This window comes from Asterias amurensis, chromosome 1 (assembly GCF_032118995.1).
Source record: "Asterias amurensis chromosome 1, ASM3211899v1".
NCBI classification, from domain to species: domain Eukaryota; kingdom Metazoa; phylum Echinodermata; class Asteroidea; order Forcipulatida; family Asteriidae; genus Asterias; species Asterias amurensis.
In genome coordinates this window covers 11,157,384-11,169,904 of record NC_092648.1, presented here as the reverse complement: position 1 = coordinate 11,169,904, position 12,521 = coordinate 11,157,384, and the positions used below count along the sequence as shown (strand labels likewise).

General features: G+C 42.9%; 1 protein-coding gene across 5 annotated transcripts in view; it reads right to left on the bottom strand.

Moving 5' to 3' along the window:
- Nucleotides 1-12,521, bottom strand: part of LOC139945485 (dual E2 ubiquitin-conjugating enzyme/E3 ubiquitin-protein ligase BIRC6-like) — a 78,572-nt gene that overhangs the window by 9,404 nt on the left and 56,647 nt on the right. For all 5 annotated transcript variants that reach the window (XR_011787085.1, XM_071942845.1, XM_071942867.1 and 2 more), the window contains exons 46-56: nucleotides 11,720-11,892; nucleotides 10,071-10,997; nucleotides 9,354-9,518; nucleotides 8,552-8,938; nucleotides 7,884-8,215; nucleotides 6,708-6,945; nucleotides 5,287-5,501; nucleotides 3,775-3,957; nucleotides 2,586-2,769; nucleotides 1,132-1,315; nucleotides 96-259 (exon numbers count right to left, since the gene is read on the bottom strand). Coding sequence is in view for 4 of the 5 variants with exons in the window: in XM_071942845.1 (XP_071798946.1) it covers nucleotides 96-259; nucleotides 1,132-1,315; nucleotides 2,586-2,769; nucleotides 3,775-3,957; nucleotides 5,287-5,501; nucleotides 6,708-6,945; nucleotides 7,884-8,215; nucleotides 8,552-8,938; nucleotides 9,354-9,518; nucleotides 10,071-10,997; nucleotides 11,720-11,892 (3,152 nt within the window). In the remaining variant the exon portion in view is untranslated. The remainder of the gene's footprint in view (nucleotides 1-95; nucleotides 260-1,131; nucleotides 1,316-2,585; nucleotides 2,770-3,774; nucleotides 3,958-5,286; nucleotides 5,502-6,707; nucleotides 6,946-7,883; nucleotides 8,216-8,551; nucleotides 8,939-9,353; nucleotides 9,519-10,070; nucleotides 10,998-11,719; nucleotides 11,893-12,521) is intronic.

Below are 12,521 nucleotides of genomic sequence, written 5' to 3'. Positions count from 1 at the left end.
TTGGTTTTACTGCACCTGAACACTCAGCAAGGTGGATATGTGCGCATTACACATGTTACAAGTCTTTACTAGTGTTACTAGTATTACTATCTTACCCATGGTTTCAGCAATGAGCTTGCTCGTTCCTTGTCGGACTATGTCCACAGTGTGTTGTATTTGTGGCACCAGTAGAGTCAATCCCTCAGCCTCTAGATCTTCCTCCGTGGTGGGTCCTGCTGAATGCCTGGTATGGTGAGCCGGCTTAGCATCCTTGTTCAGTCTGTACAACAAGATAGCAAGGAGAAAGTCAAGTTTAGTAATAGATGACAATTTTTTAGCAGCGGAGATAAAATACTTAACTTGATTTTACCCTGGCACTTATGTGTATTAAAGGGAAGGTATACGATTGGTAATCACTCTTAAAATGAGTATAGTATAATGCATTTTGAGAAACATTTCTCTTTGAATGCACACGCCCACATGATTCGTATCTGTCGCCCACACCATGGAAATACCCACTGCATGCAAAGTGCATAAACAGTCCGCATGCTGTAATTGCCGTTGATAGACTCCAACACAATAGGCATATTCATGAACTGAGAAAGAATTGCCACACAGTGTGCCGCACGCCTGTAGAATGGTACAATGTACAGCCTTCAAGCATATTCAAACATGTATAACTTTCGCCCATTGAGGGCATGCGCGATTTGGGGCAAAGTTCATTGATAAAATAATTGTTCTCTGTGCGTTGCTGATCATTGAATCTCGGTGATTTTATTGCAAACAAAGTTCTGGCCGGAACCACTAATCACTAATTCATGAAAATGGTTTTTGATGGAAAAAGTATTATTTAGGGCCAACATTTGGGGATAAGACAGTCTAAAAATGTGTGTTTTTTTTCTACTCTGACGTATTGAGAAGAAAAGAAAAACGACTGACCCACCCTCCCAATTTTTTAGCCAAAAGGGCAATAAAAAGTTTTGTTTTTTATGCACTAGGGATTGTTCTTCCTGAGACTAACAACGGATTTTCAACCTTTCAACCTCGGTACTTTCCTGAGCACTGTGGAAAAAAATCACAGGCATATCACTTGGGTGCTTCAAACAAATCTGACATTGACAGTCCTTAGTTAGGTAAAAAGTGTAGTCTTACTTGAGTTTGGAGGTGTAGGTATCTACGCACGACTTCATGTTCTCCAGGAGGGCTACCAGGGACATGTCGGACTGGTCCCCTTCCTGGGGAAGTAGTAGAGGGGCAAGGAGGGGGTTCTGGGAGAGCGCTCGTAGTACTTCCAGCACAGCGCAGTAAAGGGGAACGTGTCTGGCCATGTCTAGCACTACAATCAAGAAGATGGGGTAAAACAAGTTTGAAAGGATTGTGTTGAATAAATATATTGCAAACTTTAAAGCCATTGGACCCTTTCGGTAAACACTATTGTCCAAGACCCACACTTTGTGTATCACAACTTCTATATCAAACACAAACCTGTGAAAATTTAGGCTCAATCGGTCATCGGAGTCTGGAGAAAATAACGGGAAAACCCACCCGTGTATCCGCGCGTTTCGCCGTGTCATGACATGTGTTAAAAATAAATCCGTAATTCTCGCTAACGAGAATTGATATTGTTTTACTGTTTTCTCAAAAAGTAAAGCATTTCATGGAATAATATTTCAAGGGAAGTCTTTCACCACTACCTTCTGTAAACCCTGTAAGTTATTTGTAAATCTGTGAACTTTTTTTTTTTTTTCTGTACCGAAAGGGTCCAATGGCTTTAAGTGATGCAAAATGTAGAAAATAGAATGAGCTGTTGCAAACAACTTTAATAACCACCCAAAAGGACCGATGGTATAAATGCAAAAAAATAGTTAATGGTTTGACGTCGAATGCTAAATGACAACACAACAAACATGATCAGGTAACTAAGTGCAACAAACGCAGTAAAAACATAAGATGTAAAAACTGCATTGGGATAAAGAAAATTATTTATAAGCACTGCATGCTCTGTACCTTTCCAGAGTACTGTGAAATGAAATATCCAGGCATACTACAGTTTTGTACGAAAACCTACTTGCTATAAAGATGATAATGGTAATAATAATAGTAATAATAACAACCATTATATAGTGCTTCATACTGAACTCCTTCCCTGATCGATAAGTGCACTGGGTTCTTTTACAAGCGGGACCTACGGCTTTACGTCTCATCTAGGGCAAGGCTGTGGTTAAGTGTCTTGCTTAAGGACACAAGTGTAAGGACTAGAACTCAAATCTACACTCTGCTGATCACAAGCACGAGTGCCCAATTTCAAGGTGCTCTGCTTATCGTAAGCAAAGCATCGGTACTTGCAGAAGCAGGGAATTTTGCGCTTACGTCAAGCCGATTTCACGGGTTAGCAGGGAACTTCTGCTTGTGCGCGTGTGTACCCCTAGTTACTAGGCAATCTTTGCGTACACAGCTAGTGCAGAAATTCCACAGTTGCATGTAAGAGGAGAATGATGATCCTAAGTGGTGAATTCGGCAGTAAGCAGAGTCATGAAATTGTGCCCCGAGATTGAGTTTTGTTACTCTTCTCAACTCGGTCACGACACGCCACATTCTCTTTTTACCTGAATCATTCCTGAGATAAGATGAGATAGCAGGGATGAGGCAGGAGTTGCTCAACAGCTCCCTGAAGACCTCTGGGAAGATGCTCTGAAGATGCTCAGTGCTGACATCGCCTGACGCTTCCTTGACTGCAGTAAGCGGGTCGCCAGATCGCTGTGGATTGGGACTGATGTAGCTCGACAGGACCTTAGAAAAGAAAGGAGAAAGTACAAACTTTGTCATGCCTTGAAGACATAGAACCAGGGGCCAATTTCATAGAGCTGCTTAAGCAAAAAATTTGCTTAAGCACAAAAATAGCTCGCTCTTTTTACACATGTTACTGGCCAAAACTTAGTGCCATATACTTTGCTTGTGACTGGTATTTAGCTGTTGTTTACCTAGCATAACAATTGAGTGGAGTATTGGCCGGTAATCTGATTTTACTAAGCAAGGATTTCTTTTGCTTAAGCAACATTTTGTGCTTAAGCAGCTCTATGAAATTGGGCCCTGTACAAACCAGAACGAATGGATTGTGGGCGCATGCTTATGGAATGGTCTTTTGCACCTAGAACGGGCTCGACTTTTGAGGCGCTCCTTAAGCCTGCTGCTGCGTGTTTGCTTAAAGACACTGGACACTATTCGTAATTGTCTTCTCACTTGGTGTATCTCAACATATGCATTTAATAACAAACCTGTGAAAATTTGAGCTCAATTGGTCGTCGAAGTTGCAAGATAATAATGAAAGAAAAAAAACACCCTTGTCACTCGAAGTTGTGTGCTTTCAGATGCTTGATTTCGAGACCTCACATTCTAAATCTGAGGTCTCAAAATCAAATTCGTGGAAAGTTACTACGTTACTTCAGAGGGAGCCATTTCTCACAATGTTTTATACCATCAACCTCTCCCCATTACTCATTACCAAATAAGTACTGGTCAAAGGCAGGAAACTACCTCAATCTTTGAACCAGTGATTGTTTACTTATATAAAAGGGCCTTGTCATACATGGACAGTTTTTTATTGCCAATTCTAAGGCAACCAATTTACCAGCCTTCAAAAGTAACACTAAGGTAGAACGAGAGAGGTAGAACATGAATGGATAACGTTATCAGGGCCCAATTTTATAGAGCTGCTAAGCACACAAATTTGTGTGCTAAGCAGCTCTATGAAAATGGGCCCTGATCTGTACCCGTATCCAACGCTGTAATAATTACCAGCAGTAAGCAGGTGGCATGTTCCTCCTCGGCTTTCTGTTTATTCAGAGCCTGCTCCACGTTCCATCCTGAGGTGGTTGAACCAGTCCCGAAGCCCGTACCCTTGGCCCAATAAGACTGATTCTTCTGCTCTGTGGTTGGGGCTGCAGGGCCTGACCGTTGGCTACTTGGCGTTGAATTACCCTGTACGTCAAAAGTAATAAGAAAAGGAATGTTACATGAGATGATAAGAAACAAAAAACGTGAAGATCACAGATTTACATAGAACTTACACGGTCTAATGATGATGATAAGTGAAAACATCCCTTGAAATATTTCTCTCTGAAATTTCATATTTGATGAGAAATAAATGGAGTTTATGGAGTTTATCGCTCAGTGAGCGTTTTATTAATTTTTTTGTTGGCATCGATGCAATTGCAAAACTTGTAATCGGTTTTTCACTGTTCTCTTGCGACCCAGATGGCCGATCAATCTCGAGCTTCTACAGGTTTGTCAGTTTATGTATATGGTAAAGCGTGACATTGAGTACAACTAAGTTTTTTTGCAGAAATATGTTCTTCAAGGTGTCTAGTATGCAATTCCAATGCATGCCCAGCTGGCAGGGTTGAGCATTTTTTTTATTGCACAAAAATCACTTTTCCCATATGTTTGTGTACAAACGCTCATCAATGTGTTTTATATGATAACGACAAAACTCTTGACATGTTTTCTCGACAATTAAGGAATACTTTTAGGTGTGTACATACCAGATATTACACAGAGATATTAATTCAGACATGTGGTTAATAATATTATTTGTTTACTTGCCAGCTGGGCATGCATCAGATTCTTAATAGGGACCCCCTGGAGGACTCATTTCAGCAAAAAAATGTTAGTTGTACTCAATGTCACGGTTCATGTTCAGTTCTCCTGGACTATTAAGTGCTTACACTGTTAGCAACTTTTTTGCTAGCAAAACCAATTCTGTCATGTTCATTTAAGTTGAATACAATGTCTTTTTGAAGAGTTTTGATACCTTTTGTAGATTAAGTTTTGTGGCCATGACATGAATCCCTACTCACAGTGAATGGAAGATGTATGTAATATATTTTACCTGTAGAAGTTTCAGCTTTAAGTTTTTAGGAAAAAAAATTGAAAATCACAGAGCGATGTTTTCAGGAGAGTCGCCTAAATACCAGTACCGGTAAATAGGTTGTACATGCAAAAATAATGTTCATCTCCTGAGACAACAATTATTTTTGTGACATTGTTTTAATAATTTCTTTAAATTACAGCACCTCATCAAGTAATATTTCAAGGGAAGCGTTCTGCCATCATTATCTTCAAATCGTGTAAGTTTAATACAACTCTGTGGACATTGTGTTTTGTGTCATACAAAAAGTACCCAAACACTTTAATACATTGGTGTGAGGGTTAAAAAGACAAATTATATTCTTTATCCCCGATGCAAAATATTAACATCTATTAAATATTATCACTGGTTGTTTTTGTCTTCTTCTTATTTCTACCTACCTCTGGTGCAGCTGGCTTGTTAGTAACTCTTGGCCCATGATGGCTCAATATGGCCAAGAATGCAAGCAAGAGATGAACCGCGCCGATCTCTAGGGTCCGTCTCCTCAGTAGCACCCCATCGTCGGTCGTCAGGGGTGTGCTGTCAAACAGGGTGACCAGAACGGTGAAGGGGAGGGTCGGGAGCGAGGGAGCCACCGGTGACGACAGGATATGACCTAGTAGAAAGACAAACAAGAGGTGTTGAAGTGATTTGGGGTTGAGCAAAGACAAATTGACTAGATTGGGATTTGAACCTCCTGACTAATGTGCAGGCGCTCTACCAACTGAGAGCAAGTTCTAGTGTGCACCATGGTTAACTAAAGGTTCTCCAGAAGACAATGCATACTGATCGAAACGTCTTGTTGAAACCAACGGTTCTTTTCAGAACCACCCCAACTCATTAGAGATAGTCATTACATGGTGTTACCATAAACCTTTCCATAACTAAAGGTTGACTATTTTGACTCGAACCCAGGTTGGTCGACCATATGTTGACTGCTATGGGCGTCCATTTGGAACCAGCCTCGGGACCATGGTTTCTTCAGTGGTCCCGACAGCCTGTTCTATGCTGCTATGTGTAAAGTGCAGAAGGGAACCAGAGACAGAGGCAGAAGTCAATGGAAATGTTGAATACCGTGGTACCGATGATTGACTAAGCTTCCAAACGAGACGTTCGTGTGAGTGCACCACTGCGCATGTATGTTACTAGTCAGTGGTCAATCAAGGGGCGACTAAATGTGTGCATTACACAACACACGTGACTTAGGGCTTATGAGTATTAATATCAATTATACAAGAAAGTGAACAGAAAGTTAATAATGCAGGCACAGTATTTGGTCCTTGGAAAAAAGTAGGAGTAGGAGTACAAGGGCTGACTGAAGGTACATGGTGAAGGCTCTAATAAACATAACAAATTTGTAAAGTTTTTTCCATGGTAAAAAAACACCGGAAATCAGACTTAAAGGCAGTGGACACTATCGGTAATTATTTAAAATAATGTTTAGTATAAAAACTTACTTGGTAACACCAAGCAATGGAGAGCTGTTGGTAGTATAAAACATTGTGAGAAACGGCTCCCTCTGAAGTAACGTATTTTTCGCGAAAGAAGTAATTTTCCATGAATTTGATTTTGAGACCTCAGAATTAGATTTTGAGGTCCCGAAATCAAGCATCTGAAAGCACACAACTTCGTGTGACAAGGGTGTTTTTTCTTCCATTATTATCTCGCAACTTCGACGCCCAACTAAGTTAAAATTTTCACAGGTTTGTTATTTTGTGCATACATTGAGAAAAAGTGAGAAGACTGGTCTTTGACAATTACCAAAAGTGTCCAGTGTCTTTAAGTAAGAAGAATATCATGCCTGATAATGGCAGAAGCTTACCTCCATCTCCGTCATCCGTAACACCCAACACCAATCGGAGAAGAAACTGTGCCTTCTTGTGCTCTCTCAGTAGGACCTCAGCGTACCCGGGTAGCCTCAAGAAGAGACCGAAGGCAGCCAGGGAGTGCGGAGGGATGACGGCAGTGCTGTTGACGGGACCGTGGGACGCCGCTGGTGCAACCGCGTTGGTGAGTCCACTCGGAGCTGTGGTCTCCAACCCAGAGTGCTGGAATGCAGGCTGCACATGAGGTGTGGGGGAAATAAATGAGAAGTTTATTAGAATATACAGGCTCAAAGAGGTTTGCGGATAATCATCATTTTAATATCTCTTTTGAGTAGTGTTAGTTCTGAAAAGAACTGGTGAACGACTCAACGTTTCCATCAGTATGCTCTGATCATCTTCAGGAGAAGCGGTGAGTTGTTAACCACTGGTTCTTTTCAGAACCAACGCGACTCAAAAGAGATCCCCCCCATGGTGTTTACCGCAAACCTCTCTTAGTTATACTTCCACCATGCAAAGTTTCAAATCCTCAGCATTTACAGAGTCAAAACATTACGGGAAAGCTCCATTAAAGGACTTCTGAGTTTGACCAAAAAAATTTGGAAAAGTATACATTCTTTTCACAAAGAGGGTGTGTTTACATTGAGTTACTTTGGTCATTAAACCTATTGGATGAGCAGCAGTAAATCTGCCTACGGCAATCGGCAGCACTACTGGTTTTTGTGCATAAACCATCTTAAATGGTAGCTAGAGCTACGGCTATGGCTGCATTGAAGTATAGGTTGTCAATAGCAACAGTCGTAGCCACAGCCACCAATTCGGATACAGCCTTAAGCCCGGTTCATACTTCCTGCGAATGCGAATGCGATACGAATGTCGACGTCACAAATTTGCAACGAAACTCGCAACAAAATTCGCAGTGGGTTGAGTTGTGCTCAACTCTCTTGAAAATATTGCAGCGAAAGGGGAGTTGTGACGTCAAATTCACGTCAAATTCGCATCGCATTCCCATTTGCAGGAAGTATGAACCGAGCTTTGCGTCTACAGCTACGGCTACGACTATTGCTAGGGGTGTTGCTAAGGATGCCCTATACAATACTTCAACGCATGATGATGCGGAAATCTAGCCATAGCCATAGCTGTAGCCGCTACTTCGGACACGGCCATAGACTTACATCTTCATCCTCTATGCCTTGAGAGGCAACTCCCCACTGCTCCGTACTAGACTGCCACGAGAAGACCCCGCCCTCTCCGTTCTTCTCCGAGTGTCCGTTTCCCGCCCCGACCACGTGCCGCGGGATGTCGTGATACACTATCGGGAGGTGCTCGGCAATCAGCGCCAGACCCCCTAGGCTTGCAAAGACGTGCAGGAAGGACGGCATGGGTGTGGAGTCCAGTAGCAGTGACTTGTCAGGTGTGGTGCCATTTTCCAACGTGCTGGGGAGTCCAGTCGATGTTGAAGTTGATGCGGATGATGTCGTTGCACATGCTCCATTTGTTGTCGCTGCTGTAAGAATTACATAAAAAGTTTCTCTTTCAGAGCCAATATCGTATGAAGATATTTTTTATGTACTCAAAAAGTGCCATCAAATGTACATGTAAGACCCATATCCTAGATGTTGTTGAACGATTTTGTACATGTACAACCATTTTCTCAAGATTTTACGCAGATTCTTGCTGGGTAAAGAGAAACAATTATAGTAAAGCATCTCGCTCAAGAGTCACGACCGGAACCAAAACCCACACTCAAATGACTTAACCACCAGAACTTGAACTTGATGATCTAAACCACTCGGCCATGACACCCTAAAAGAAAGACAAAAACCATCAGATATTTCAGTACCTTCTTTGGCCTCTCTGCTCTTCGAGCTATCGGTCTTTGACGAGGCGCCAATCTCTTGTGTTCCCAGGTTCAATTTCATCTCTAAGAAGGGCGACCCAAGAGGGAGTCCTTTGCTCTGCAAGACAGCGACGAGCTGACCTAGGGTCAACGCGTCCGGTAGACTGACCTCTGGTAGGAGGTCATGACCTAGGGTTACCACAGACACCTGCATTGGATCTTTGGTATTCGTTGCGGGACCCTGCTGGGTGGTCGTCGATTGAGACTTTGTCGACGGAGTTTGGCTTGAGATGGGGAGGAGCTTGAAGGAGGATGAGAAAGCGGAGAACGCTGAGGAGTTGGGCTCCTTGTCCATGTGGGATGCGGTCATCGGCTTCTTAGGCTTAGTTTCTAAAAGGATTACATGGAAACAAATATATATTTGTGATTACATTCATTTCATTTATTCTAGGTGTGAAGCCATGGACTCTTGCAAACTAAGACACTACACGATGTAATGAATACATTATTAAGACGCTACATGATGTAAGAACCCAATGGAGAGACGACAAGGAAGGAAGTTTCAAATTCGGACAATGGAGAAAAAACCCAAAGAATTATTCCAGACTAGGTCACACTAAACAAAAAAGGGCCTCTCCGGGGAAAACTACACATCCCTGTGCCAAAGACCACCATATCTGGTGTCTTTACTTCGTCTAGACGATAATATTCCACCTCCGGAACGTTTCTCAACAGAATATACCAAGGACGGTACGGTGCAAATGCTGGCATCAAGTGCTTTCACCTTCCACATAACCAAACTTACCAAGGTGAGAGTAGTTGATGTAGTGTTCCGACTCCAGAAGTTCCTTCTTCCCTGGGAGGTAGTCCACAAGAACAAACGGCTGGTCCTTGCTGGCTTTCTCTGCCTTGGACTGCTTGACCTTCACGTCCTTAGGGAAAGGCACCGACTTCATCAAGGACAGAGAATCTACCACAAATTAAATGAGAAGATAGAATTAATAAGAGAGGTTTGTGCTAACACCATGTGAATATCTCTTTTGAGTAGTGTTGGTTCAGAAAAGAACCGGTGGTTAAAGACTCAACGATTCCATCAGTATGCTCTGATCGTCTTCAGGAGAATGATGGACAGTGTTGCTGGTTGCTGCTTAAGTTCTTGGCTCAGTGGTGCCTTAAGGCGGGAACTTGATAAGATAGAATAAGCTGCTGCAAACTGTTAACCAACCAAAAGGAACTATGGTAGTGCCAAAAAAATAGCTTATGGCCTGGACCCAATTTCATAGAGCTGCTTAAGCATAAAAGGTACCAAAGCACAACAAAATTAGGCTTACCAGAATAGGGTCTAGCCAAAATACTATGTCACATGTACAATTTGTGACTAGTATCCTGCTCATTTCTGCTAAGCAGAAAACTGTTAAGCAGTTTTGAATGTGTTATGATCCATCAAGGTATTCCAAGAAGGGAAAATGGGACAGCAAGATCTTACACCCTAGGAACAAGGTTGGCATGATGTTTGACTTACCACAGACTTCCGAGACCAGTGAACCTATTGATGTAGTCATCTTTGTTTCCATCACTCTGTATTTATGGCCGACCCCAAACTGGGGATGGCATGAGCCCCTCCCGGCTGCCGTGCCACGCCCCTTGTGCAGGCAACACGCCCCTTGGATGTACACCAGCGCCTTCTCGTCCTCCAGCATGAGCTGCAAGATCAGGCGTCGGGTGAAGCCCGAGATGGCCAGTCGCATCCCAGCCTGGTTGCTACAGCTGCACGCCACTTCGCACACCACCTGGGCCAGGAGTCTCTGGTTGTTTGGATGACATGAGATGACCTGTGTGAAGAAGGCGATCGTTGACGACTCGATGGCCGCACGCTGCTGCGACGTCATCACTGAGACTTTCTTGGCATTGGGGGCCGGCACGTTCAGCTGCACTATATTGGAGCTGACACTGCACAGCAACATCAGCAGCGATGACCAGAAGGTGCTGCCCTCCGGACCGCCAAGCCAGTTCTTCATCACTAGCTCACTGCTTAGCTTGGTGAAAAGATCCAGGACGGGGGCTATCTTATCCGACGTGATGTGGATCAAAGACACTGTACTACCATCCCAGCTTTCGGTGCGATAAGTCCGTGGGGACGAAAGCCCCTGGCCCTCGATCAGTTTATAGGAGTCAGTCTGCCATGCGGGACTGTCGTCCATTCCACCTTGCCGGTTGCGGTAGATCTCATAGTTACAGAAATCCATGAGCGCGTTGGCCAGCATGGTCGGAAAGTTTGATTCCAGGAGTATCTGGATTGCGGCTGGCGACTGGGAGGCTGATGCCAACGTCGCTAGGTGAAGCTGGTCTAACATGTTGATGTGCACGGGTCGGCTTGGCGATTGCTGACTCGCTCCTTTGGTATCGTCTGTTAGACTAGTCCCATGCTCCTGGGCATCTTTGCTGTCGTCTGAAGAGGAAAATGAAAATGAAAATTAAAACTAGCTTCGTCTGGAACCTCAGTATTAAAAAGCAGGAAATTATGTGAAGTTAATGAATTTAAATTGTTACTTGTTGCAAAACTATTGTAACTGTCTACCAACTGCACCCATGTGGGTATCCTGTATGACACATCTGGCTCTGCCCTGCGCCACACACATAAAAAGAAATGACACAGCGATCCAAGTGGCAGAAACTTGCTTAGATTTTTTGTCACGGGACTTTAACATTTTGTTCAACTTATGAGTGCAAATTCATAACTAGGGTTTTTAAATGCATTAAAGCACTGGACACTATTGGTAATTACTCATGTTAAAAGCTGTTGATAGTATTAATCACTGTGAGAAATGGCGCCCTCTGAAGTAACATAGTTTTGAGAAAGAGGTAATTTCTCAAACAAATATTAAAAGACTTTAGGCCTGAAGCATTTTTTTAGGAATCCAAAAGCACACATACTTGTGCAGAAAGGGTGTTTTTCTTTCATTATTTTCTTGCAACTTCAATGATCAATCGAGTCCAAACTTTCACAGGTTTGTTATTCTATGCATGTTGGGATACACCTAGTGAGAAGACTGGTCTTTGACAATTACCAATAGTGTCCAGTGCCTTTAAGTAGGAGGAGCCTCATGGATTGATCTACAGTTTTTGACACATTCTGTGATTCCAGAATGACCTTTGACCCTGAGCACTGACCTGTGAGTAGTTCATCCATCTCCATCTCCTCTTCCTTGTTGATGATGCCCATCCAGGACAGCATGGTGATGTAGAGTGCTGGGTGGACGTGGCATATGGCGCACAGGACGTACCCTGCAGCCTGCTTGAGTGGGGAGCTCAACGGCATGACGACAGACCACTCATACAACGAGCTGCAAGCCCAAAATAATAATAATAATAATAATGTAAGGGATTTTAGGATGTATATTGAAATGAGGTAGACTGTCATGGACGCGTGGTTAAAGGGAATCTACACGTTTGGTAATTGTCAAAGACCAGTCTTCCCACTTTGTGTATCCCATCATATGCATAAAATAACAAGCCTGTGAAAATTTGGGTTCAATCAGTTATCGAAGTTGCGAAAAAATGATGAAAGAAAAAACATCCTTGTTGGACAAATTTGTGTGCTTTCAGATAGGAATAAAAGACAGCTAGCTAGAAGTCTTTTATTATTTTAGTGAGAAATTACCTCTTTCTCAAAACTACATTACTTCAGAGGGAGTCGTTTCCCACAATATTTTTTACTATCAACAGCTCTCCAATGCTCGTTACCAAGTCAGTTTTTAAGTTAATATTTGTTTTGAGTAATTACCAAACGTGTACCTTCCCTTTAAGAGGGTGGGTTCGAATCCCGGTCATGACATATGTGTACTTGAGCAAGATGCTTTACTGTAATTGCTTCTCTCCACCCAGGGGTATAAATGGGTACCTGCGAGGGTAGAGGTTGATATTGTGTTTAAAAAGGACTTCTGAGTGCCCCAGCAACCCGGGCTGTATACTC